This window comes from Annulohypoxylon maeteangense (assembly GCF_022496945.1).
Source record: "Annulohypoxylon maeteangense strain CBS 123835 unplaced genomic scaffold GGS22scaffold_25, whole genome shotgun sequence".
Taxonomy (NCBI): domain Eukaryota; kingdom Fungi; phylum Ascomycota; class Sordariomycetes; order Xylariales; family Hypoxylaceae; genus Annulohypoxylon; species Annulohypoxylon maeteangense.
In genome coordinates, this window is record NW_025953272.1 from 186,594 (window position 1) to 211,842 (window position 25,249).

Below are 25,249 nucleotides of genomic sequence, written 5' to 3' on the forward strand. Positions count from 1 at the left end.
AGGTAGGGAGGTAATGCTACCTGTACTACTATTAAATGAGATCTACCACTCCCCTGTCTGAATGAAAATGACGAGTGCAGCCACTGCAGAAGGCGGGAGGGAGAATATTAATTATTAACTAAATGCAAAAAATGGCGCGCCTTTTTTTTTCTACCTAGGTACCTCACGGCTTGGTTCGGTCTAGAAACGCACTGGCCATCTTAACACGAAATCACGTGGTAACCCTGGTAACCCCACCATGCCACCTGAGAATTCCCCTCCATTATGAGATTCACATATTATCGTCTCTTACGAATTCTTAGGTGCCATTGATTCTATTGAAACCTGTCAACGTTTCCTACCCAAATCAAAAATAATCCCTTCATTTAAAGACCCCTTTCAACAATTTTATTGCTTTCGGATACAAGTTTCATATTTAATCTACTAGCCTAATAAATTTCAATATAAGAAAGTTCAATATCAGCGCCGTAGTGTCGTGAGAAGCACAGTTTCTATGTAGGATCGCACCCTACTGTCGGGTCCGTGATGGTTGGCTCTCCGAAATCCAGGTCGGTAATATAGTCGGCCGACGTATCAAAACTTAAAATCGGCACGGAATCATGCTGATCGACGAAGGCTTCGTAGCCAATATCGACGTCGTCACCATCAGGATTGGAATGGTTCAGATGAACTGTTTCATCTCCATCAGCTGGTCTCCACGGATCCTCTCTCATCATGTATTCACGTATCCTCCTCTCTCTATCCAGGTCGTCTGAGTCCAATTGTGCCTGCTCCTTGTTAGACATCCTTCGACCGTTCACGCCAATTCCGCTACCTTCGGGAGTATCTGGAACATCGATTCGCGTGGATTGAATGCTTCGTCTGTGGCTGCTTGAGGACGAATCGTCTGAACGTGACATCATATTTACGGATTGATTCGACTGCCATTCTTCAAAAACCAAGTCCAACCTATCAGCAACGACTTTGTGCACCTCATCCCACATGCTTTGGTCCACAGCAGCTATTCCTGCAAGGCTACTGGTCCGTAATCCCTCGACAACTGCAGCAGCTGCCCGATGGTGGGAGTACTCTTTATATGCACAAAAGTCTCCTGAGAAGCCGAAGTCGACGTACGCCGATTTTGGTCGTTCATACCCGGGAAAAATGATATCCCACATCGAAAACCATTGTTCTTCTTCTGAAAGTTTTGGGTTGGATTTGCAAGACAGTCGTGAGCGCTGGTATTGTGAAATGCCATCTAGCAACGAAGACGGCGTACAGAAGAGTCCTGCAGGATCTCCTATATGTTCCTGAAGGTTATTCTGGTTTGGGAATATGGCTAAACAACGATTACAATAAAATTCGGGCGTATGTTTTCTAGCAAGATGTTGTTTGACATCTCTAATTCTGGAAAGCCTCTTCGAAAAGCAAGCATGGTGCCTCATAGGGTCCTTCTTCGCAAATGGACATGCCAGATGCCTTGCGATGTCTTTTCCCTTATTCTGCTTCTCCTTTTTTGGAGGCGGGCGAGGGAGGTCTTCGTCATCAGAATTCTCGTTATTCTTTTGGACACGGCCCCTCTTCTTTGGCAAACAGGCAGGTTGTTGATGTTGTGTGAACGGACTACCAGAAGATGTAGCTGTAATCTGCCCATTCCCGCCAAAATATTGCCCCCCGGTCGTCGTCGTATATTCTACGACCAGGTCATGAACAAGGGCCGTGATTTCTGAATAAATTATGTCATTAAAACCTAAATGACCAATGCATTCCACGGATGAGTCCGAGACGGATGGGGAGTCATCATCAATAGACTCATCTATAGACCCTACAGATATTATAGATATGCTATAAGAATCCACGCTAGATGAAGAACGAGGAGATTCCGGTACATCCGTGAGCCCTGCGCGAGTACTAAACTCAGCTGGCTCCGGAGAGGTTGTGTTGGGTTTTATAGATTCCTGCAAAGGTATAGGTGTTTCTACCTTTTCAGCGCTTCGAATTGACAGCGAATCTAGCGGTTCACCGGTATTGTGGTCGAGTCGCTCAGAGTAAGTCCAAATTGGATTAAAATCGTGATCTTCTTTATTGTTTATACATGTCGACATGTTAGAATGTAGCCTAATGACTAGAATGTTAGATTGGTGGCACGTTCATATAGAGGCTTACAGCGGTCATGGCGCAAGTAGAGCTGAACCATAGGTAGCGGGGAGAGCGGGGTTCCATAACCACTGAAGGGAGAGGAAATTTCCAGAAAAGAGGAATAGGAGGAGGAGAGGAAGAACGAGTACGGACGAGGGCGAGGAGTGGTAGCCACGAGGCACGCAGTTTAAATCGTAATGATAACGACCATCACGTCGCCCTACCACGATAGACGGTTCGCCAGTCTTATAAACAGTGTCGTCTCGACAACTCGGAAAAGAGAGGCGCTTATTATCGCCACTAGACGGTTGCTCAAATGGCTTTGAAAGGTGTTGCATGGTATTTGCCGCGTGCTAGAGTCACTAAGTTAGTGTTTCTACTTTGATGTATTATTAATTGTTAAGTATGGGAGGCTTCTGCTACCTAGGTAGGTAGGCTGGGATTTTCTTTTACCAAAAAAAAAGCCTTATTCCCAATGATCTATGTGCTCGATTGATTACTAATTCCAGAGATTACAGGTAGGTAAGCTTGTACTGGACATATCGAACGAAGGTTTACAGCTTCATAACTCGAGAGGAAAAAGGACATCCAAATCGCAATCTAGTGATTGCCGTGTCGTCAGATGTATGTCCAGTTCAATTAAGATAAACAACAGAATAATATATACTGAGGGATAATTGAAACTACATGGGAAGTGTGTTGTGGTGTACATTTAAAAAGCACAGGTGTGCTATTGCATTTTATAGGTTCGCGTCTTGCCAGCCTACATATGACCTTCCTCAAACTAACCAGTCACATTTAAAAGCACAGTGGTGGTGATAGCTTCAACTATGAAGTGATGGTCTTAGATGAAAACAAGATGGTTCGGAATTGTGCTGGTGCAAGTGAATCTCAAGTGCTCGTAGACTATGCTAAGAACATTCAACATGAGCAAAATGTAATATATAAATGGTAGGAGAGGTAATTATAGGCATATGAAATTATATATGAAGACATATCTCATCCATATCTACCTACTTACCAAAATCCCCTTTCTTTATGCGAATACCTACCTAGTATAAATCAAAGTCACTATCAGCTTGATCTCCTAGAGGTAGCCACTCCTTCGCCATGCCAAATTGCCAATTAGATCAGACCCAGCAGGGACGACGAATAAGTCCTCGTAAGTCGGATACTAGGTATGTTACGAACTGGATTAACGTATTTTGATCTGACCCAAGAACCAACAGGGGAAAATATCCTCTCGATGAATATCTCGCTAGCCCATCAACTATCATCGAGACACTTGCCTTCGCAGCCATAACCAAGGACCCTCTATGCAAAGTATCCAACAAAACCAAAGAGACGATGAAGGCACTAGACGAATGGCAGGCGAGGTGGGACAAGATGGAACAATACAGGAAATGATTGAATATCTAAAGTTTTCAAGCGGGTTAGGATTTATGGGTGGGCTTTTGGAACAGTGGTGTAGCGTGACACCACAAACACGCGAACAGGGAAGAAATAGCCACTTAGGGAGTCATGATAGAAATGAACAAGAACGCTTGACATCTTGACAGCTTGACTTAGACCAGCACCAATAAATCCCTCATCTCCTTCTCAACTCTGAATCATCTCTTCTCGCGGATCAAAGCAACCATCAAGTCCTCGTAGTCCCCACTCAGCATAGCCTTAATCGCAACGCGCAGCGAGGCTCTCGACTGCGAGTGTCTCTGGTAAGCGGCCTTCGCCGCGTCTAAGCGGTTGCGGTCCCAGTACAGACTCACGGCCCTATTGATAAAGAGCCGATCCTTGCGCGGGGTCCTATAAAGCGGCTTCTCGAGCCTCCTGGCGTCTGTACGCGCCCGGTCGAGGGCGCTTTCGAGCATGTAGAGTAGCGCGTCTTCCATATCGCCGCGGAACTCCTTCTCGATGACCTCCTCGAGCGAGCGGTGGTACTTCCGCATGTACGCCTCTGTGAGGGCATGGAGTTGCGCGGCGTTACAACTTGTGAAGATCTGTGCTACAGCTATAGCATTGGAGCCGATAACACCTTCGGTCGCGCGCTGTAGTTCCGTTACTTTGTGGTCGATGTCCGCAGCGTTTACCGGCGCCGCATCTTCAGCCCGTGTAGCGGCGAGAACCATACTATAGAGTCGGAACAGAGTGTCGTCTACGTCGTCCTTGATATCTATCAGTAGATCATGGCCCTTGATTCTCCTATACTCCGCAGAAATGGCGCGGATATCTGCGTTAGACCGACATAAAAGGACATCCATCAAGGCATCTTCGTCGGTACCAGCACGGTCCAGCGCCTGGATTAGATTCCGCACATCGTTTTCTAGTGGGCCACGGATCAAGGCAAGTAAGGCGGTTTCAAAATCACCGCGCGTCTCACTTTCGACATCTTTGGCTAGATCACGGATGAAGCGCTTGTTGTAGTCACCAACAAGTTGCGCCATCGCCCAGGGATTATCATATTTGGGTGACGTGAGTATGCGAATTAACGCCGTCTCATCGCATCCCATACCCTTCATAGCTTTCCGGAGATCTTCGACATCGGCTGACGTGTTAACGGGAGCACAGAATGCCCTCTGGGCTGGGTCATAGCCCGGTGATGTAGGGGTTGGCGGTACACCGTATCCATAACCTTGCATTTGTTGTTGTTGCTGTCCCCATTGAGGAGCTATTTGTGCCCCTGGCTTGACTGCCTGTTAACGAACCATTATTAGAAATAGGACGTAGGTGGTATACTTACAGGAGCACCGTATTGTTGGGTGGGATAAGACACCGGGGCTTGAGGATTGGCGTTGCCGGCTGGGTACACGTTCGGAGGATATTGCCCATACTGCGTTGGTGGATGTCCGTACTGTCCTTGAGGCGGTTGAGATGGTTGTTGTGGCGGATATGATTGGTTTTGATATTGTCCCGGCTGATTCTGATACTGCCCTGGCTGGTTCTGATACTGTCCTGGTGGTGGTTGATACTGTCCTGGCTGTGCTGGAGGGTAATGGCCGGGAGCCTGAGGGGGGCCTCCGGCATATTGCTGTGGTGGGTACTGATGCTGGCTAGTTTGATGTTGACTCTGGGGAGTATAATTAGAGTGTGGTGGCTGTTGATACGGAAGTTGTCCGGGAGCGGGTGATCCGCCAGGTGGATAGTAAGGAGCTCCTTGTGGCGGTTGTTGATAGCCTGGGTGAGTCTGCCCGGGCTGACTGGGAGGGGGACCGCCAGCCGGAGGGTATTGACCGTAATACTGCTGATTTGGTGGATTCATTGTTACCGTAATATACCTACCTATGTGAGTGGTGTTCTTTTCCAGTGATGTATGAATTACCTTCTAGTTACTAGTATATGCAAGAAGTAGATGTATAAGAAGATAGAAACCATTTAAGACTTGAATGTCTTATAACTTATATCTGAAGTTCAATAGCAATCAGAGGCCTCCAGATAAATCCATGGATGTGTACCTAGGTAGGTAGGTAGGAATTCTAGGAATATCGTACTACTTCCATACCATTCAGCCACGCTTCTTACCCAATTGGTTCTCAGCTTAGAAAATCCTTCCCGCCGCGATAGCGCTTGCTTACCGTTGCCAAGCAATATAGATACCGTGAACATACTTGGGATCATCGTAGGGCTACGGTGGTAAGAGAGGCAACCTACTAGGCAGCTAGGTAAGTAGGTACCTATAGATGCACCAGACTTCCAGAATCCATACCGCTATTTCGATGTTTGTAGACCTGTGATGTTCAACCGAATACTTGATGAGGCATGTTGCTCCGGAGTCTGGTTGTCTGGTTACCTCAACGGGCAATCTGTCTTCTAGAAAACCCATGCCTATTACCTCCATAGTCTAGGTAGGTATCGAGTTAAATGTGTATAATGGGTATGGGTTGTATGTATGACAATTGGCTTGTGTGAATTATTAAGACTTTGTTCACTTTGTTCACTTTGTTAGATTCGGAGATTACAGGTAGGTAAGTCATGATGTAAGTGGCTTCAAGGTTTCAAGGTTCTAGGGGTTTATTACTAATTTGATGGTTATATCGGAAAGTTGTTCTTATCAAGTCCAATGTGGGGTGTGAATACAGTATAAAGCCGGTTCAGGACTGTATGCAACTATCCCTACCACTTAACGCGTTTGACAACGCGTCGCACTGTACTGTACAACACAAAATGTCTGAGCGACAGGATGGTTTACTGATAAGATAAAGGTTTATGCATACATACAGAGTACGTACCGACTATTATCGATCTTCCCCTCGACAAAAACAAAACAAAATAAAACAAAACATAAAAACGTCATCGGCTGTACATATCCAATTTTTTGTGCCGATGGGCTTGTATAACCATTCCTGGCTTCCCGAGTCGTCATGGACGAATTCTCCGACGACGACTTCGATACCTTGAATGCAAATGCATTGCAGGAGCTCGAAAATGGTGCCATTCAATTCACCCAAGCACAAAAGAAATACCCATCCACTCAATCCCAACATCAAGTGGTAGACGATTTCGAAGACGATGACCTTGACGATGCTGTCGTCCAAGATGAGCTGCACGGAAATTCCGTCCTACTATCGGAGAAGACGACCCAATTGCCATCTAGAGTAGTTCCTCAGCAACAGCAACAGCAACAGCAACAGCAACAGACATGGGGAGGTCCAGCGCCTATTCCTCCTGGCCGTTTTCGTCCTCAGCCTATTACTTCTTCTTCTCGTCCGCCAATGCCACCGCCTACTAGCTCTCGTCAACCGCATCAACAGATACCTCGTGCTCCGGCCCCATCATACAGCCAGATTCGCCCTCCGCCTCCACTACCCCGACCATCTCCATCTATCCCTCCGCGATATCAAGCTTCCCAAGCACAAAGGCCAGCCGGTCCATCGAACCAAGAAATTGCTGCGTTGCAAGCCCAGATATTAGATCTAAAAACGAGACTCACCACCAAAGATGGGGAGATAGGGATCGTCCGAAAACGATTGGAAAAGACGCGCGAGGAACACGATCGCGAACTCCAAGCAATAAAGAAACAGGCGGCCGAGCAAGTAGCCAAGCAGGAAAGGGCTCTCGAAGCCGCAAAAGTTGCTCAACAGGCTGCTACTACAGAGCTCCAGTTCACGAAGAGAGACCTCAAGGATGAGCTGGATCGAGCTAAGCGTAAGGATGTTCCTACGACACCCAAGAAGAATGCTGCTGCAAAGTCGTGGGGGATATCAGACGGATTTGAGGATGTTGAAATTGCGACTAGTCCGAGCAAAGGTCAACGTGGTAGAAATACCGGCGCGGTAGCTAGCGCTGTGGTCGAGCCGCCGGCGAGGTTGACGAGAACGCCGACTAAAGGAAAGAGGAAACGTCCAACTATTGATAGTCCCGTGACAGCACTGGAGACTCATTCGGAGGATGTTGTGATGTTAGATGATACTAGCGCAAATGATAACAGTAGCCCTCAGCCGGTGAACGTCATACCCAGAGTTGCTGCCTTTGACGTATGTCAACATCCGAATCCAATAATTGATTACCAATTCCGTACAGATACTAACAATGACTAGTATATGAAGGTGATACTCAACCATAGTTCCTCTCATGGACGTCCACTAGCTTTCGAGTATCTGGCTGGTTTCGCGCTTCCCTCGAGACCCACAGAGAGTCTTGCTTCGATACTCTTCCAGAAACTGGCGGTTATTGGTGATCCCCACGATCCCATGCGCCTACCAATAGAATTTTGCGAGGAGCTTATTCGGCTCTGGCGTAGCTGCTTGGACGAAAATTGCGTAAGAACCCCTTCTGTTGATTACTACCTACCTTCCTAGTAGGTACAATAAAATAGGGGGGCTGACTAATAACTCTACAAGCTGGCTCCTATAATGGATTTAGTTTCCTTGATATCTCTGACCGTCCAGTTGTATACTATCGCCGTCGCACCATACATTGCCCCTTCTCTGTTACCGGTCGCTATGGACTCCTGCTTCGAGGTAGCAATTCCTAGATTTTACCATGAGGGACCTGGTGACCCGCCAAAGGATACTTGGAAGAACTTCAACGCAAATATCTCGACTACGGAGATTCTCTCGCTGTTATATCTAACAGCTTTAGGCTGCGCGGCTTCGCCCCCCGTTGGAGGTGTTACGGACCCTGCAATCGATTTTTGGGGCCAGGTTCAGGTAGAGTTTGTCCTTTTACACCTTAGTCAAAAACATCCGGTAGAGGACTATCTGGTAATATTAAGATGGCTCTGTACATCTGTCTTCCCCGAAAGCATCGGACCAATCTGTCCTGATCGGACAGTAGAAGTGGTGGCTGGCGCGTTGATCGAGCGCATTTCACATCAGCTTGTCGAGAAGCCACTTTGGGATATCGATCAGTACAAGCTACGCAGTGTTCGAAACGGGGTACTGCGTACATTAGCCGCTTTTGCTAGATCATCGTTTGGTCTTGCACAGCTTGCCATTAATAACTACGCCATCCCACGCTTAGTCACCTTACTCTCTTCGTGCATAGACGAGTTATACGATGGAGATATGCGGTACGAGTCTTCCGAGGACGACGATTCACAAAAAGAGTTGCAGACATTGGTGGCACGTTCGGTTCTGCTCTTACATACAATCATCACAAACCCTTTGACTGCGGACTTGGTGGACGTCCCTTCAAAACTAGCGAAACCGACAGGAGCGTCGCAAAAGTATTTGCTGAGCCTAGGTAGGCTTAATTTTTCGGAGGATTTGGTATCAGAGGAAACGGCGGAACTGGCACATGAGTTATTGGAATTGGCAGTAACCCCTGAAGAGGGTGAGGAGTTGGGTCGGTTCTTTGGGGGGTGAATTTTTCTTGTCTGGTTAAGCATCTGAAGATACCTTAGATACCAGGCCCGGCGGAAATTTACACGAGGATCATGACATGATAATGCATAACTTGAATTGTCTATTACGGGCACTGGTGATCCCATCTGGAGGTTGGGTGAGTTCAACATATTTCCGTTATACAGGAAATCGCAGCAAACTTAGAAACAGTCAACTTAGGGGCACGCGCGGTTGTCAATGTAGGCCTATCCACATTGCAATAAAAGACACCTAATCTACTATTTACATAGATACTTATCTTCCTAGGTACCTACCTAAGTAATAACCAACTGGCCCTCAACATACTTACATTTGGTTTGATACTGTAGCGGTGTCTGCAATACCTCAGTGACTTGAGTCAAAGGGGGTATATCTAAGGAAGAGTTAACCCGACCAAAACCAACCGATCACTTCGTAGCATACCTACCTACATACATACATAATACCCGAACAACGAAATATTTATTAATGTTTATCAAGTTGAGAATTGAGTGCAGCTAGCCGTCTGCTAAGATAGTCCGGTCAGGGGTATTAAAAACGTTGAGAAGCAATAAGTTTTTTTTTTTTCTTAATGCATGACATGTGAATATTGAATTTAGGTAAGTTTATTAAGGGGCAGAGGGGACGGATCAAACGGACGGGAATGACGACACGGGTTGACGGGTTAGATTTAAAGGCCGGGTATTGATTGGACCGAATCGGATTGAAAGCGAATTTAATGCAATTATACATGATACGCCACAGATTACACCCATCAAAATTCGGGTCTAAGCCACTATTTGACGTAGCCAAGCATTAGGCTGGATGCAGACGGATGCAAATAGCTCAGCCAGCCAAGGGAACTGCAATCAACCGTACCCATTAGAACTTTAATACTATTAGAGCATTGAAGTGTGCGTGCGACCCGAATCAGGTTAAGAAAATTTTAGACAGGGAAAAAAAATAAGTGTAGGATATTGTCGACAGTCCAACTAATTACATACAAATCACACGAATCTACTGAAGACACGACGCCATAAGCAAAGAAAAGAAAGACGAGAAAACAATCTTGTCTCATTCTATATTGTCTTCTAATTAATTATTATTTCTCCTAACAGGTACCTTGTTCCAAACAAGAACTATTACCTACTACCTACGAATTTGATCAATTAATACGATCGATTAATGCGTGGTGTCTAAGGCATCCACCATACATCATCATCAGCTTTCTGACGCGCCGACCTTCCGACATCCCCACTTGCTCACTCACTCGCTCTCAACGCCTCGTTGAGCCTCATCCTTTGTTACACTTGTTCGACAGTCAGGCAGGTCAGGCTGCAAACTTGACAAGATAATAATACCTACAATCTACCTACAGTCGGCAGTCCATAGTCTACAGTCTCTACCGCTCTATTGTACAAAGACTAGAGACTACTCTTTTAGGATCTTCCGCATCCTTAGCTTCATAACTCCGTCGATCCGCGACTAGCGCAAACCCTTCGCAGTTTACACGATTACCAATACTACCAATACTATCGACCTTCGCTTCACAACCACCAAAATACTTGTCGCATTAACAAGTAAACCACAACCTTGATATCTTGCAGTTCCAGCACTATCTACGAAATACACGTAAACCACCATGACGAAACCGCGTCGTGGGGTTCGCTTCCCTAGCCGGAATGGTCATGCCTCTGATGGTAGAAGATCTAGCTTCAGCGAGATAAGCGAAGATGGATCAGGATCTCCTGTTAAGATCAAGAGCTCGCCACAATTAGACGGCATCAGCGAGGTAAATTCGCATATTCTTTCGAATTATTGTCCTTTCTTCTTTGGTAGGAGCTAATATGATTCTCTCTAGAAAGCGTCTGAACAACCATCGATGTCCGATTACGAGAAGAAAAAGGCCAACTTCATCACCCGAACCTTTTGGACCTTCGTCATGATCGGAGGATTCTTCTCAGCCTTGTTTGCGGGCCACATTTACATAATCGCATGTATCACCATCGTTCAGATAGTCTCCTTCAAAGAGGTCATCGCCATCGCTAGCGTCCCAAGTCGAGCTCGACAACTACGGCCTACCAAGAGTTTGAACTGGTACTGGCTTGCCACGACGATGTACTTTCTGTATGGGGAGTCTGTTATCTATTATTTCAAACACATCGTGTTAGTTGACAAGGTTCTGCTCCCGCTTGCCACACACCACCGATTTATCAGCTTCGTCCTCTACGTCATCGGCTTCGTCTTCTTCGTCGCCAACCTCAAAGCTGGCCATCTCAAGTTTCAGTTTGCCAACTTTGGTTGGACTCATATGGCCCTGTACTTGATCGTCGTGCAGGCGCATTTTGTCATGAATAACGTCTTCGAAGGCATGATCTGGTTCTTCCTACCTGCTGCCCTCGTTATTACGAACGATATCTTTGCCTACATATGCGGTATCACCTTTGGTCGGACGCAGCTGATCAAGCTGTCCCCCAAGAAGACTGTCGAGGGCTTCGTGGGTGCTTGGTTTATGACTATTATATGGGCTATTCTTCTGACTAACATCTTAATGCGCTCCAAATATTTCATTTGTCCCGTCAACGACCTCGGCGCCAATATCTTCACCGGTCTTGAATGCGATCCTAATCCCGTATTTCTTTCCCACACCTATACCTTGCCTTATCTATTCTTCCTTCCCGAGGGAGCCAGTTTCTCCTTCACTACCGAGCCTATGCAATTCCACTCTATTGTTCTGGCTTCCTTCGCATCGTTGATCGCACCTTTCGGTGGTTTCTTTGCCTCGGGACTCAAGCGTACCTTCAAGATCAAGGACTTTGGTGATTCGATTCCAGGACATGGCGGTATGACCGACAGAATGGATTGTCAATTCATCATGGGATTCTTCGCCTTTATCTACTACCAAACCTTCATCGCGCAGCACAAGGTCAACGTCGGCGCCATCATGGAGTTAGCCATTACAGGTTTAACATTAGAAGAGCAGATGGAGCTGGTGAGGGGGATGAGCAGATATCTAGAAAACCAGGGAGCCTGGGGCCCCGGTGTGAGTAATCCATTCGCGTACCCTATGTCATAGACTAGCAACTAATATCGATTAGGTCCATGATTGTCTAGAACAAGTATTACCAGCTCGGCGATAGGAACGGGTCGGGTACAAGCTCTGGCAATAAAGGGCCATGGGCTGAGGATACTGTATGTGTGTATAGCTACTCGGTTAAGTAGCCCATTAATGAATTGATGAAGATTTATCGGATCCGGCATTACGTCTCCGAGTAGAGACTGCATGGTGATTTATCAAACATAGACAAGCCAAGATCCAAAAAGGGGGGCAGAGGAGGGGCGAAAGATCTAGGGGCGTTGTGGTTTTTGGGATTTGGTAGAAGACAGAAAAGGGAAAACAAAAACATTCCCATTTTCTTCCATCTAAGCTATGTGTATTATTTCCTTGTATTACCCAATTGTCCAAGTGCGTGAGAAATCTCGACACCACACGGATCTTTTTACTCGTGTCAGTGTCAACCGGAGTTATTGGGTGGAGACGTGGCGCTGAATATTGGATGCACCCAATACGAATAGGTAATTTCGTCATTCGAGCATTCTGGTCGCCGACCAAGTTGGTCCGTCACGATGTCAAAAACTAGGTAGGAAAGTAGGTGAGGGTGGCGGGGGAGGTCGTTGTTGTGAAAAGGAGGGTATGCCAGACATTGCTTTTGTCCGAGGGGACGAACTCACCTAGAGGTAGGTACTTAGTAGGTAGTTATTCGATGCCGACCCAAGGCTAGAACCACAGCAGGCATATCCCGAGTTTTTTACATTTTAGTCAGTTCTTACTACGTCGTGGGATTTCGTATTTCAAGATGTGTCCCAGCCTGCCTACATAGTGCCTCCCTAGGTACATATCTACCTACCTATTGACTCACTCCGGTAATTTGGGTCTTTGTGATCCGAAGGCTGAATAGAAAGGAACTTTTTCAAAAAAAAGAAAAAGAAATTCCCGAGGTTCACGTGTCCAGCTCAAACGGGAATACAACCGGGGAGATCCTAAACTAGGTGGACGTCGCGATTGGTATAATCTTGCGAGATCTCGTGGTACACCGGATGACGCTCGGTGCAATGTAGTAAGATAGGTATCTAGGGTAAGGTAGTTATGGGAACTTTAGTGTTAGGCGGGTAGAGAAAGGCAGTATGGATTGCAACTAGGTGGGTAAACGCAAGTGTCACAGATCTTCATACATCGTCGCCGTACGTCTGCCGAACTTTGCCGCGTCGCCGGGTTCAGACCGCGAACGAAAAGCAGCGCGTTCGTCATGGATGTTCTCGAAAGTGGTGTGAAAATCGCGGCGCTTGGTGGCACAGTCTCGCATTTCGTGCATATACTTGTCAGAGAAGCTCACGTCGAGCAGTCAAGCTTATCCCCCATCTTCGCATGGTACGGTTCCTATTGGCCTTTACTTCCTAACTAGTGGGAAACCAGCTTTCCTTTTCTAACGGTTCAGCTTACTAGAAATAGCCGGAAAAGTTTAGGTAGTTGGGTAGGTAGTGAGGTGAGTGACGCTGTATTCGTGAGCCTACGACGCCTCTTTTGCGGTAATTTATTTTGGTTAGAGCTGTCGCTGCCCACGGGGAAACAGATAAGGTTCGTAGGGCTTGAGCGGGCATGGGGGTTCCCACGTGTGGTAGAAGCAAGATGTGAACCCATGGGCGTGGGTTTATGCAGCCGTTGATCCGTTTGGGTCGCCTGGGTCGCCTGGGGTACCTACCTACCTAGTAGGTAGGTAAGTATGGAGTATGGGTTAAAGTCCTCAAGGTTCGTGAGATACTGCTTCATGTTGCAGTTAAGGCGAATATCTACCTAGATAGGTTCCTAGGCATAGAATATTTGACGAATATTCACCAGAACACCAGTCCAACATCAAGGAATGGATATTGGATAGTTCAGAGTGTAGTACTGGTCAACCTACCGACATATCCTGACATCGTATACTTAGAATATACTATATTCCTACCGCAGAATACTTCTAAACTTGTTGGTTTTGTCGAACACACCACCAACAGGCTTCTACATGGTTCCCCAAGTCGATCTCACGCATTAGCGCTGACGACTCCGGGGGGTTAACCCACGCTTGTGCCACTCGGCCGGAAACAATCACTATTTTAATGGACCCGAGAAACAATAATTGATAAAGGAAACACGGCATTGGAACGGAGTAGGACGAACGAACGAGTCCGCAAGTATCCGAGCAAGTGGTTAGATGGGCGATCAATGCTGCTTATCCAGCTTTTACTCGCCGCCGATCTGAACTACATCTTGTCGAGGTTACCTGGGTTGGTATTAGCTAGCTACCTAGGTAGGTAGGTAGGTAGGCAGGCAGGCAGTTAGGGTAGTATAAAGACATGAAGACGATGCTTACTGGATGGGCATGCCACCACCAATACGCCCAAGGCTACGGCGCACCTATTTCTGACAAGATTAGGTTATGACGAGAGGTTCGTATTGGATGGGCCATGTATAGCGTATAATGGCGTATAATAGCGTATATCTTATAGTTAGGTTTATCAAATTGATTGATTCGGTAAATTGATCGATAGCTTAGAAGTGATACTGACAAGTTATGAGATTTAGAAAATATGATTCGGTAGGTAGGTAGTTTATAGGTAGGTACCTATTATCTAGGTAGGCATGGGCACCCAAACCCCATGTTCGTTGGTTGGGCGGAACCGACAACGAGAGGGTCGCAGATTGCATTGCATCGCATAAGCATGCAAGAGAGGAGTATCTAGGATACTAAGATACTAAGAAGGGTGGGTAGCTTATAGGATGAGCTATTCGACGATGTGCCCTCAACCAAAAGACGCCAAAAGACCATTAAAGTAAGGCTAGCATGGTGGCTTTCAAAATTCTTGATATGTATTCCTTAAACCTCGAGTGTGTTCCTTCGTTGGCGAATGATGGTGTCATCTCTTCCGATATTTGCTTTGCGATTACCCGATGCTTCGATGTAACCTTCGCGGTGATAGTCGAGCGAAATATTATGCGAAGATGAGAAGCAAAAGTGTGACAACTACGCACCTATAAAAAAGCCGGTGAAAATGATAAAATCTCCGGCCGACTTAGGCCGATACTTGGCTGCCTAGAGGTAGGTGTTATATATTATTGTATGTATAGTAGGTAATGGTGTGACGATGGCTTAGCTCGTGCCCGCTCTCAGATGTTAGGTACCTAGTTGGAATGAAGATGGCGAGGAAAAAACCGTGGGGTTGCGCATTGAGACATTTTGATTCATGCTAATGATTGCGTGTTCCTATCGGTCAGTGACACTTCTCTGGCGTTTCAAAGTTCCGGATGTCCCATCACAAGTTGACATGACAACATATCGTACCCTCCATTTTCCAAGAAATGGTCTGAGTGGGTTGAAAGGTTTGAGAGGTTTGAGAGGTTTGAATCCGTCAACTGGTCATCTGAAAAAGCAAGTATCATGGAGCCAGACCCAGACATCCTCTAGGATTCTATAGGTACACAAAAGTACGCACTTCGCATCGGTCGGGCGATATATCCTCTTCCTGTGATCAAACTGCGGATGATTGATTAATATAACTTGAAAAAAACATGATCACGGGTCACAAGTACGAAATGTGCTGAATGTGTTAGAAGTAAGAAATGGAAGAAGAGTTTGGATTGGAGAAATTCGAAACCGTTGGAGAGATTCATTGGCTTCGACTACCAGATCAGATCCATACAAGGTATACTTTTCAGTTCAAGTTACACATACGTTATAACCATAAACACGCTACAACGTGCTACATATTCTACATATGCACAACCCGGTGAAATGAGCATGTATTTGAGTACCCATGCGTACCTACCCAGGAGCTGCCAGGCAAGCTTAGGAAAGTTAAGGTTCAAGGTTAAATTGTCCTAGAATAACTTTGGGCTATAATTGGCTATTGCTACTGAAAACAGGGTATTCGAATCCTCCTGATTGGGTACCACCTGACTGGCACTGCGTATGTGGTACAACTTCTATATAATTTATACCGACAGGTACTTTAATGTTCATCACCCCTACGTACATACATATATGTACCTACTTAAGTATATATCTACGGATGTATAAAGTACACACAAACGTATCCGCGAACATCTTTCGTCACGATGGATCGGTTTACGTTTCTGACTGGTGGTTCTAGCCATTCCTACTCGCCGTTATCATCGGCTATCATGTCGTGGGACGTGTCATTCCTGTCCGCGTGGTAGCACACACATACCACACAGATACTACACATACTACACATACTGCGCATACTGTACATGCTGCACATACTGCACATACATGCCATATGCATGGCTCAACATGACCGGGGATGGGAACAAGTCCCTTCGTAGGTACGAATTGGATGTGTTTGTCTGTCTGTGGACCTACGTGTTACGATACACCAGAAAGTATTTAGACTCTTCCAAGTCCGGTGGTGTAAGTAGGTAAAGTTGAACCGTCCCCTCCCTGTCTTTCTATTCCCCATTCTCTTGTGTCTCTCCTCTATCTCTCCTCAACCCGATCTCATCTAAGCTAAAATGGCTGTTGGTAATGTCAAGTCTAGAGTTAGGTCCTTTTTTCGACCTGGTTTAGCTAAGAGAAGAAGATCAAGCAACACATCTTCGGAATATGAACACAAGAAACTCAAGAATGAGTTGACACCAAGGGCCCATGATGGCGCCACTGATGATGGTATTACCGTTGCCGTTTCTGATGCAGATGGCGTCGGGTTCGATATGCAACTCGCCAGCCCGTTCTTCCACAATCTTCCCATTGAGATTAGAAGGATGATATATAATCTCGTCTGGGCTGGCCCCTACGACCACAAATACCATGCTGGTCGTAGTCGTCATATCCACTTCCAAGATGGCCATTGGACCAATACAAGATGTGTCATGTATGAGGATGACGAAGACCTGGATCTGCTCCAGAGGAACAGTATGTTGCTTTCATTCTTATACGTATTGATGATGTCCTACCCTTCCCAGTTACTCGCACACATCTTGAAATCTATCGATAAAAAGGATGTTAGTTAATATAATTATTTATAGTGGACTCAATCCATACTTCGGGCAAAGGTGACCTACTCATGTGGCAGAGGAGGTTGTCGTCGACCTGGGGAAGCCGACATTGGAGATGCGAAGAAAGAATGCAGTACGAGAGACGAAAGTCAGTGGACCGCACCAACTTCGTGTCTATGATGCTGGTTTGCAAACGCATGTATGTTTTCACCGAAGGCCCATCGTACCCACCATCGTGCATCGCCACTCGCGATGAGCTTCCGTAAATATTAATATCAGACTAACCAGCCGAGCGCATAGGTTTCCTGAAGTCGTCGAGTCAATATTTGAATCGCACCAATTTCTATTCAACGACTTTTTCTCGGCACATAGGTTCTTCGTCTATAACCCATCACCATACATACCACATATACGCCATCTGGACTTATCGCTTAATCTTCCTTTCCATGAATACGCACCATTCATCGTCGGCGCATCCAAGAGCCGAGTTAGAGAGCTCTGGAAGGCCCTAGGACGTATCTCATGTTTGCATACTTTGCGCATCTCTCTCGATATTTACGATCGCGGTGCTTGGCGCAAGATCCCGGAACAGCGCGTCACGGAGCAACTCAAGGACCTCAAGGTATTGAGAAGTTTTACTCTCGAGTTGCCACCATCGCTGCCCATCAAGGCACATATTCCAAATATGGAAAATCTCGATGCGCAAGAAGAAGCACCATTCACAGTTGTACGCCGCCCTCCTTTGCGATATTGGCAGTTCGCTCCTGGTGAGGTGGAGCGCTTCACGTGGGACATGCACACGAAAGGCCAGCAGACTCACTGCTTCATTGCTCTGAGCAGAGATGCGAGGAATGTCCCTAATCCGTACTTATTGGACTTCTTTTGAAAATGATAGGCTATAGGCAGTGAAAACGCGTGTTGATTGGTTCTTCGGTGTACGAGCCGGGAGCCAGGAGTCGGGAGTTAGATCCCGCAGGGTACTTAAACAAAGAATAGGTAGGTATTACTAACATCACATGTCTACAATTAATATCGAATGAATCCGAATGACTCATTTCGGATAGGGTCGTCTGGATGGATCTGGATGGATCGGAATACATTTTTATGAATTTGTTTTGCAGTTGATGTGCGTCCATCTGGTCATATTACTCGAGTCATTAGTTCTCATAGGCAACACCCTCCTGGCCCCCCCTTATTTCTCCCACCTTACTCTTTTCGTACGTATAAACAATACGCTGCATCAGCCACAGTCGCATCGGACGACTGACGTTGCTTAAGTGTAGTTACACGGCAAGCCAAAGCCTCCTTTCAATCTCGCCGGTCAATATATGACACGGCAGAGTGCCGCATCGGAATACGCCATTATGCAAGCCGTTTGCAGAAATGACATAACCTGCTTTTTTATGTGGATATTACACATTCCGATTCATGATCCGGCGTTACATTGGCGATATCCATACCTACCTCTACCTAGAGGTGCCTATGCGGTTAGTTCGGCGAAGGAACGCACCTAGGTAGTAGGTAGACTATGCTGAATAAAGTCCATAAGGCAGGCTGCATACTGCATACTGCGTAATTCCTCAACTTCTAGGGCCTCCAGCCAATGAAGTCGTTACCTAGCCGCCAACCCGCAGTATCACAATTCTTCCTCAAGCGAAAAGTGCCACCCATCATCCCCTATTCATATACGACATCGACTAGATGTTGGCGACTATTGACCAATGATAATGCCCATACACAATAGTCACCTCTGTGTCGGTACAATTACAAGCGCAGAAAAGCTCGCGGAGCCGGTGCTCGGACCGTGTTAATGAGTTCAGCTGCCGATGAAGAATAAGGCTGCGATTCATATAAAAACCAGAATATATCATCCAACAGACAATATCTTATATTAATACAATGAGTGGCTATCTAGTACCTATCAAAATTATGCCAGAAGAGACAAACTAGAACTACTTAGTAGGCAAAATGTCGCTCACAAAAATCGTCACACCCCCTGACACGGCTCGCATGCGGGAGACGGCTAACCCTCAGTCGGGCTCAATACTCTTCGGGGGACTGCCTTTGGAAATTCGAGACATGATATATGTCGAGTGCTGGAAAGTATCCGGACTTAATCAGCATATCTTCATCCGTGCTGGGCGTCTAACACACTGGCCATGCGCGTTATCATCCGACGAGGTGGATGAAAGACCCGACGAGCTTCAGCGGATGCTCGAAGCCCAGGAAACCCAACGGAGGTCACGTACACGTTCTCTAAAATTAGATGACAAATGGACTAGAAGGTTTTCATCTCCATGGCACAATCATTGGCGGTGCGAGGAAGAGATGGAGATGATGACTAACGAGAGGACTGGTCTTGATCATCTACCACGCCCCAATCGCACTCTTTTCTTGCCCATCCTACTAGCCTGCAAGAGAACGTGAGAATCCCTCTCATTATCCTCACACACATACATTTCTCTCACACCCCTTCGAATGAACCCCAAAATCAATAAACTCACATTATACCTCCTAGATATCTCGAATCTCGCCCCAGCCTCTACGCCATGATAACCCCAATATTCACCTCCCTACCAGCCGCCCACGCCTTCTCAACCCTCTCCCCTAAAACCGTATCCTCACAACTCCATTCCCTCTCCTTCTCCTTAGCCCTCCCCATCGAAACCCTCCACCAGCACCATCAACAAACCCACCCCACCGACCCCCCTGGCCCCTGGGCCGACCTATGCACCCATCTCTCCAACCTAGTCCGCTTCGCCGCCCTCCGCGACGTAACCCTCCGTCTCGCCGTCTCCGCTACGGATACCACCACCGACTACATCAACCGCAGAAACGACGACACCGACTCCATAATCAAAGTCGCAATCGGCCCCACGTGGCGCGACCTCCCCTCGTGGCCATCCGTTCGTGAACGCTGGGCCCTTAGCGCCGTACGCGGGTTACTCGCTAGACGGCTGGTCGTGCAGCTGCCGCTTGTGACGCCGACGTATAGGTATCCGGAGTGGGTGCGGCAGTTCCAGTATCTGGAAGATGATGCGAGGGGTGTGCCGTTTCGGCGGTTGGAGAGGTATACGGCGTTGCCGGCTATGCGGTTGCGGAAAGATGTGGGGATTGGTTCGCGTGGAGATGGGAGCGAGTTTATGGGAGGTGGGGAGAAGGGGAGGGGGGAGACGAGGTTGCAGAGGACGAGGAGGAGTGTGAGGAGATTGGTTGGGGGGTTGAAGTCAGGTTAGAGTCTGCCTGGATGTCTTTGATGAATTCATACTCTACAGTCCTATGATCCTCGGAGCTCGCATGTAACATGCATTTATAACATCACGGAAATATATTGATACCCAGTACGTTCACGTCCATGGCCCGTTTAGATATTACCTACTACTAGTTGCTTCACTAGATTTCAATGGCCCTTTGAGTGCCGCTTCATCGTATTTTAGCCCCTTTACCATTAGCCTCCCTGAATTTAGCTTCCTTTTCCTCTATCTTGCGCTTCTCTTCCGCAACAAAACCCGCGACTAGGGTTACGGCTCGCATGGGGGCTCTCTGGTGTTGGAGAAGATATTCTTGGAGCTGAGCTGGCGTGAATGTTTCTCTCGGTATCTCTTTCGAGAATCTTGCAGCCAGTGACGCCAAGTCTTCGTCTTCAATATCACTTGTAAATAAGCCATCTTGGATGCTGGAAAGTGTTTCGATGCTACTGTCTCTTTCGATAGGGTCTTCCAGTAGATCGGCTTCGTACATGCGGCGGAACATCTGTTCTGCGCCGTGCTGATTGACGTGACCGAAATAGATCTTCCGGTCGACGCGTCCAGGTCTTAACAAGGCCTCGTCAAGTCGTTCCGGCTGGTTGGTAGTCATTAGCAAGATACGCCCCTCGCTCGAGGCAACACCGTCGAGTGCATTTAGGAGTCCGGCAAGAGTGCACTTCATATAAAACCGTTTCTTCGCTTTCTTTTCCTCTTCGTCGTCATTCCTGTCCTTTAGCCCCACGACGTCAATATCCTCTAGAAGTACCAGACAGGGTGACGGTAATTCCTGGAACAATTGATCTAGAACTTCGTCGTTCGGAACCGCTGACAAATCTAGTATGAATAGATCGAGGCCAAATTCCCCTGCCAATGCTACGGATAGCGATGTCTTACCGGTCCCCGGAGGACCGTAGAGGAGATACCCTCTACGGTAAGGGATGTTGAGCGAAGTGTAATACTGCCGGGTTCTAGGGTTAAGATATTGTTCTATATCCGCCACTAGGTCCGATTTTACATCCTCGTCTAGGTGGACGGAATCTAGATGTCGTGTTGCCCTGTGAGCCTTGACCTCCCAACCATATTCCATATAACTGAACATCGTAAATGCATGTATGGCAACGGTCGATTGCTGTTGATTCTCCGAAAAGCCGCGGCATTCCTTGAGGAACCTCCTGATTGGTTCCTGGGAGCGACCAATCGAGGAAACAGTTAAGTTAACCTTGCTGTTGTCTTTTTCATCTCTTCCTCTCACCCTCCGACGACCGGTTCTAAGCTTAACCCCGATTGTCGCGTTGCGCGACAGCTTGATTATAAAGGGGCGCCGCTCGTATAAGAACCAGATTGATTTGAAGGAAGGCAGGTACTCGATCTCGACTTTTCTCCTGCCCCTAAATTTAGCATAATCCTTGGGACTCATCTCGTTCCCCCGGTGGATTGTCGTCTGAGCAAAGAGAGATCTGTTGGCCCGTTGTTTCAGTACATGGGCAGACACCCAAGTCAAGACTTGTTCGTAGAGTTCGTCCGGTGCTGGCACGCATACGGAGACCATGAAAAACTTCTGGATCCATTCGTATGCCTGGAAGATGGATCTGCTGGCTGGCGTGAAGACAGCAGAGATAAGACCGAATAGTGTTAGTATGAAGGAAAGGCGTGTAAAATCTATCTTGAGGGTGTGAGATAAGAAGTGAAGCATCTGAGAAAAGGGATTTCTAGGATTAAGGAAGCGCCTGGTTATAGGAAAGACTTTCATATACGGAGTTAGAGCCATGATAAAATTGGTAATGATAGATCCGGTCGACTGGGGGTCTTTCATACACTTCAGCAGGTAGTATCAAGATATCAGGATGGTCAACCGTCCTATTTATAAATGGGAGGACAACATAAACCTAGGTAGGTATGGTTATTAATAAATTAGGTATGCAGGGTGTTTGGGGAGTAAGACAAACTTTCTACCATCCACAAACATGCATAGTATATCCCAAGGTTCATGATATCATGATAGGGAATATGGCAGGGGAGATATTGCATGCTATTTCCATGTGGTTCTTGGATTAGTCTCGGAATCCTTTGTGCCATAACAGACAACCAGTACCTAGGTAGACGAAGTCTCATAGACGGTGGAGAATTGTCTACGGCTAGGAATTTGACAGCGTATGTAGGTAGGTAGGTAATCATCCTGAAGCACGTTTCTGTCCTATGTAGTATCTGCGTGAGCACAGTACGGGGCCGGGCAATCATATCTCTGAATTCAGTAGAGTTTAACGAACCGGTTCGCCATGACAAACGTTTATCAACAGACTGCAGAAGTATGGCAACCTATCACAGAGTCTTCGTGGCGTAGCAGCATTGGATCATCCTGCTAGCTAGTACCACGGTAAGTATGGTACAAGAATGTAATACCGATGAAATTGAGTTATCTATGTGAGCCTAGACTCATGAGAACTGAAGCTTTTCCTGGAATGGCATCCGGTACGCCTATGAACACTATCATTACGCGTAACAAAACAGTATATACGTGCTCGAAAGATGATGGTACCGCAGCAAAACGAGAATCGGGGTTATCGATCGTCTCGACTTCGATGTCGTGATTGATCTCACCAGCAATATCCGACCTTGAAGCCAAGCCTCCCTAGAGCTTTTCATGAAACACCAACCGATAAGCCTACCATAACTTGCTATCCGCCTAAAACGCCCATTCACCAAACTCCGTCACCTAACCACGTTCATCTCAACACCACTTTCGGTAAGGCAATTGGAAACAACCTTCAAGAAGCCTCCTCGCCAACTCGTCCTCCTAGACCAAGTCCTCCACCAAGATTACGCATGTGAACTTCTCTCAACCGACCGACCCAATGTCGCCGAAGAATCGGCGTCATCTTAACGAAGACCATAGCTTTGTTTTCGTCCGTGAGGGCTTTCTCCGCGATCTTGAGCTGGAGATCGGCATCCTCATCGGCGAACTCGGCAAAAAAGATCTCTACTGCCTGCTCCGACCATTTGGGGGGAGACCGAGCTTTGAGAGCTTCGGCAAGGGACAGTATGCTGTCTTCTATAAATCCGGGGTTAGGGGCAAAGACAGGTTGGGAACCTTGCGGCGCTGCCGGGGTGGCAGCGTGCTGGGCGGCGGAAGATGATGATGGTGTCGTGGATTGCTGGGTGTAGAAGTTGGTTGAGAAGCGCGAGGGCCTACCCCGACGCTTCTCGGGATACATCGGGCTGGGGTTAGGGTTGGGGCGCTTTTGCGCCTGGGTGTTTGGTACTTGCTCATCCGGCGGGGTGAGTGCACTCGGGTTTGAATTAAGAGATGATCGGGGTGGAATGGTGGTCGATGAGGGTCGTTGCATAGGCTGCGACATAGAAGGCGTCGGTATCGGTTGACTTAATGGCTGTGTCTGCTGTATCGGGTTGTGCGTAGGGGTCTGAGCGTATATGCTCCCATCGAGAGAGGGATGGATGACTGACTGATCCGCAGCTGCAGATGCGGTGCTTGGTCTGGCAGATAATGTACCATCGGGGTTCCTTCGTCTCGGCTTCATGATTCGCTTAGGCGCACCACCAGATCCCACGACATCGGGAAACAGAATCTCCATGAATTCTTCATGGTCGAAAGGGCGACCCCTGAGGGCCTTAGAGAGTGGCTCTCTCTGTTTAAGGAGGGGATCATTGTTAGAAATATTGTCCTTAACTAGACTATATTTTATTTTGTTTTATTTCTTAGAGGATATTTACTTACATTAAAATGACGTTGCCAAGCTTCCTCGCTCGCGGTGACCATTCTGGTGGTGGGGTTGTAGAGAAATTCAGGGTCTTCTCGTAGACCTCTCCACATCCGGAACTTCTTACGCGCATTGTCGGCTTTGTTAATCAAGTGACTTTTCTCGGGATAAGCGCCATGCTTGTCGCGTAAAGTAATAGCTGCTCGTTCCCAGGCGCCTGACTTGAAGCTGTGGTTCTCTTTATAACCCATCGACATGGATTCACATAGCGACCTAAAGAAGGTCTCCTCATATGCGAGGTTCCAGCTGAATCGCGGGGTCCGTCTGTCGGCATTGCGACGCGAACCACGCGTACCGGTGACTTCGACGTCGTCGTCCGACATGATGGCGATTATCGCTGTCCTTGTCGTTGTCGCGTCGTTGTCGTCGTCTAGATTGATAAGAGACGACAAGACAACAGACGATAGACGATATATAAATATCGAAAGAACGAGCTGAATCCGATCAGACGGAAAAGCTGTTATCGCAAGTTAAACGGAGACGTCAATCAGATGCGAAATGTGCTTATCGGTCGAGTAGCTGTCTTCCGGGGTCCACGGGTGTTGTGGTCAGTTACGGTAGAAAATGCGAAAATGTGTGAATGTTGGGGGAAATTTCTGGGCTTTCCGGTTTCAAACGGTGGGCAAAATCGAAAAGACTATGACAATCAATAATAATCAGTGGCTGGAATATTTCCCTCACGTGTGACGGTGTGGCCCTAGCAGCCTAAGTTGGCCTATGTATGTGGCGTAAAAATGGCGTAAAATTTTTATCGCGTCATTTATCTGATTACGTATCTAGGTATCTAGGTGTACATAACATACGGTTATTTACATTTGCACTTTAGACACCTTTAGTATGTAACGGTTAAACACGTATCGATAGAAGCTTCTCTTTATTGCCTAGTACAAAACTTGGACTTAAACGGAACCCCGCAACAACCCATTTAAAATTTGGAATCTGCTATCTAATAATAATACTACTTAATGTACTTCGTCCGCTTAGAAAAGCTATTAAGTCGAACCACCTCGTAATTAAGCTTAAACCATTTTCGTTATTAATTTTAAAACCACCTTTTAATTTATAAACTAAAATCCCCGTAATTTATAAAATTAATTATAAAATATATTTAAAATTAAATATAAATTATATTTAATTTAGTTTTTAATTAAATTTTAAAATTTATTTAAAATTAAATATAAATTATATTAAATTTAATTTTAAAACCGTTTAATTATTTTTCGTTATTTATTTAAAATTAAACGTAAATTATACTTA

The 25,249-nt window shown here is 46.6% G+C and overlaps 9 protein-coding genes across 9 annotated transcripts; 5 read left to right on the top strand and 4 right to left on the bottom strand.

Moving 5' to 3' along the window:
- Positions 1-396: 396 nt before the first annotated feature.
- GGS22DRAFT_82957 (uncharacterized protein) lies at positions 397-2,522 on the bottom strand. Its single transcript, XM_047968215.1, has one exon. It carries the CDS (start codon positions 2,082-2,084, stop codon positions 492-494), a length of 1,593 nt encoding a protein of 530 aa, XP_047814395.1. The 5' UTR covers positions 2,085-2,522; the 3' UTR covers positions 397-491.
- Positions 2,523-3,119: 597 nt separating this feature from the next.
- On the bottom strand, positions 3,120-6,056 carry GGS22DRAFT_174701 (Annexin). The gene is made up of 3 exons (XM_047963136.1): positions 5,819-6,056; positions 4,856-5,759; positions 3,120-4,799 (listed from the first exon to the last, which is right to left on the bottom strand). The coding sequence occupies exons 2-3, from the start codon at positions 5,372-5,374 to the stop codon at positions 3,729-3,731; spliced, it is 1,590 nt and encodes a 529-aa protein (XP_047814396.1). The 5' UTR covers positions 5,375-5,759; positions 5,819-6,056; the 3' UTR covers positions 3,120-3,728.
- A 325-nt stretch (positions 6,057-6,381) lies between these two features.
- On the top strand, positions 6,382-9,006 carry GGS22DRAFT_83006 (uncharacterized protein). The gene is made up of 3 exons (XM_047968216.1): positions 6,382-7,586; positions 7,650-7,871; positions 7,953-9,006. The coding sequence occupies exons 1-3, from the start codon at positions 6,474-6,476 to the stop codon at positions 8,916-8,918; spliced, it is 2,301 nt and encodes a 766-aa protein (XP_047814397.1). The 5' UTR covers positions 6,382-6,473; the 3' UTR covers positions 8,919-9,006.
- A 1,551-nt stretch (positions 9,007-10,557) lies between these two features.
- On the top strand, positions 10,558-12,055 carry GGS22DRAFT_182253 (phosphatidate cytidylyltransferase; the record flags this gene model as incomplete). The annotated part of the gene is made up of 3 exons (XM_047963945.1): positions 10,558-10,707; positions 10,777-11,958; positions 12,014-12,055. 3 exons carry the CDS (start codon positions 10,558-10,560, stop codon positions 12,053-12,055), a joined length of 1,374 nt encoding a protein of 457 aa, XP_047814398.1.
- A 4,273-nt stretch (positions 12,056-16,328) lies between these two features.
- Positions 16,329-18,260, top strand: GGS22DRAFT_83037 (uncharacterized protein). The gene is made up of 3 exons (XM_047968217.1): positions 16,329-16,885; positions 16,999-17,167; positions 17,269-18,260. The coding sequence occupies exons 1-3, from the start codon at positions 16,486-16,488 to the stop codon at positions 17,852-17,854; spliced, it is 1,155 nt and encodes a 384-aa protein (XP_047814399.1). The 5' UTR covers positions 16,329-16,485; the 3' UTR covers positions 17,855-18,260.
- GGS22DRAFT_83066 (uncharacterized protein) lies at positions 17,940-18,574 on the top strand. The gene is made up of 3 exons (XM_047968218.1): positions 17,940-17,964; positions 18,033-18,185; positions 18,252-18,574. The coding sequence occupies exons 2-3, from the start codon at positions 18,093-18,095 to the stop codon at positions 18,480-18,482; spliced, it is 324 nt and encodes a 107-aa protein (XP_047814400.1). The 5' UTR covers positions 17,940-17,964; positions 18,033-18,092; the 3' UTR covers positions 18,483-18,574.
- Positions 18,575-18,740: 166 nt separating this feature from the next.
- GGS22DRAFT_83092 (uncharacterized protein) lies at positions 18,741-20,508 on the top strand. The gene is made up of 2 exons (XM_047968219.1): positions 18,741-19,391; positions 19,487-20,508. The coding sequence occupies exons 1-2, from the start codon at positions 18,937-18,939 to the stop codon at positions 20,202-20,204; spliced, it is 1,173 nt and encodes a 390-aa protein (XP_047814401.1). The 5' UTR covers positions 18,741-18,936; the 3' UTR covers positions 20,205-20,508.
- Positions 20,392-21,984, bottom strand: GGS22DRAFT_197490 (P-loop containing nucleoside triphosphate hydrolase protein; the record flags this gene model as incomplete). Its single annotated transcript, XM_047965983.1, has 1 exon — positions 20,392-21,984. The coding sequence occupies one exon, from the start codon at positions 21,982-21,984 to the stop codon at positions 20,392-20,394; it is 1,593 nt and encodes a 530-aa protein (XP_047814402.1).
- A 366-nt stretch (positions 21,985-22,350) lies between these two features.
- On the bottom strand, positions 22,351-24,593 carry GGS22DRAFT_174719 (Myb/SANT-like DNA-binding domain-containing protein). The gene is made up of 2 exons (XM_047963137.1): positions 23,950-24,593; positions 22,351-23,860 (listed from the first exon to the last, which is right to left on the bottom strand). The coding sequence occupies exons 1-2, from the start codon at positions 24,313-24,315 to the stop codon at positions 22,982-22,984; spliced, it is 1,245 nt and encodes a 414-aa protein (XP_047814403.1). The 5' UTR covers positions 24,316-24,593; the 3' UTR covers positions 22,351-22,981.
- Between the last annotated feature and the right edge of the window lie 656 nt (positions 24,594-25,249).

Coding starts and splice junctions, on each gene's coding strand:
- GGS22DRAFT_83092 (XM_047968219.1), top strand. CDS start 18,937: ATGTCGCTCACAAAAATCGTCACACCCCCTGACACGGCTCGCATGCGG. Junction 19,392..19,486: donor CTACTAGCCTGCAAGAGAAC/GTGAGAATCCCT, acceptor TATACCTCCTAG/ATATCTCGAATCTCGCCCCA.
- GGS22DRAFT_83066 (XM_047968218.1), top strand. CDS start 18,093: ATGTGCGTCCATCTGGTCATATTACTCGAGTCATTAGTTCTCATAGGC. Junction 18,186..18,251: donor TCTCCCACCTTACTCTTTTC/GTACGTATAAAC, acceptor GCTTAAGTGTAG/TTACACGGCAAGCCAAAGCC.
- GGS22DRAFT_83006 (XM_047968216.1), top strand. CDS start 6,474: ATGGACGAATTCTCCGACGACGACTTCGATACCTTGAATGCAAATGCA. Junction 7,587..7,649: donor CCAGAGTTGCTGCCTTTGAC/GTATGTCAACAT, acceptor AACAATGACTAG/TATATGAAGGTGATACTCAA. Junction 7,872..7,952: donor GCTGCTTGGACGAAAATTGC/GTAAGAACCCCT, acceptor TAACTCTACAAG/CTGGCTCCTATAATGGATTT.
- GGS22DRAFT_83037 (XM_047968217.1), top strand. CDS start 16,486: ATGGCTGTTGGTAATGTCAAGTCTAGAGTTAGGTCCTTTTTTCGACCT. Junction 16,886..16,998: donor GGATCTGCTCCAGAGGAACA/GTATGTTGCTTT, acceptor AATTATTTATAG/TGGACTCAATCCATACTTCG. Junction 17,168..17,268: donor ATGCTGGTTTGCAAACGCAT/GTATGTTTTCAC, acceptor CCGAGCGCATAG/GTTTCCTGAAGTCGTCGAGT.
- GGS22DRAFT_174719 (XM_047963137.1), bottom strand. CDS start 24,315: ATGTCGGACGACGACGTCGAAGTCACCGGTACGCGTGGTTCGCGTCGC. Junction 23,861..23,949: donor CTTGGCAACGTCATTTTAAT/GTAAGTAAATAT, acceptor CTCCTTAAACAG/AGAGAGCCACTCTCTAAGGC.
- GGS22DRAFT_174701 (XM_047963136.1), bottom strand. CDS start 5,374: ATGAATCCACCAAATCAGCAGTATTACGGTCAATACCCTCCGGCTGGC. Junction 4,800..4,855: donor CCCAACAATACGGTGCTCCT/GTAAGTATACCA, acceptor CAGGCAGTCAAG/CCAGGGGCACAAATAGCTCC.
- GGS22DRAFT_82957 (XM_047968215.1), bottom strand. CDS start 2,084: ATGTCGACATGTATAAACAATAAAGAAGATCACGATTTTAATCCAATT.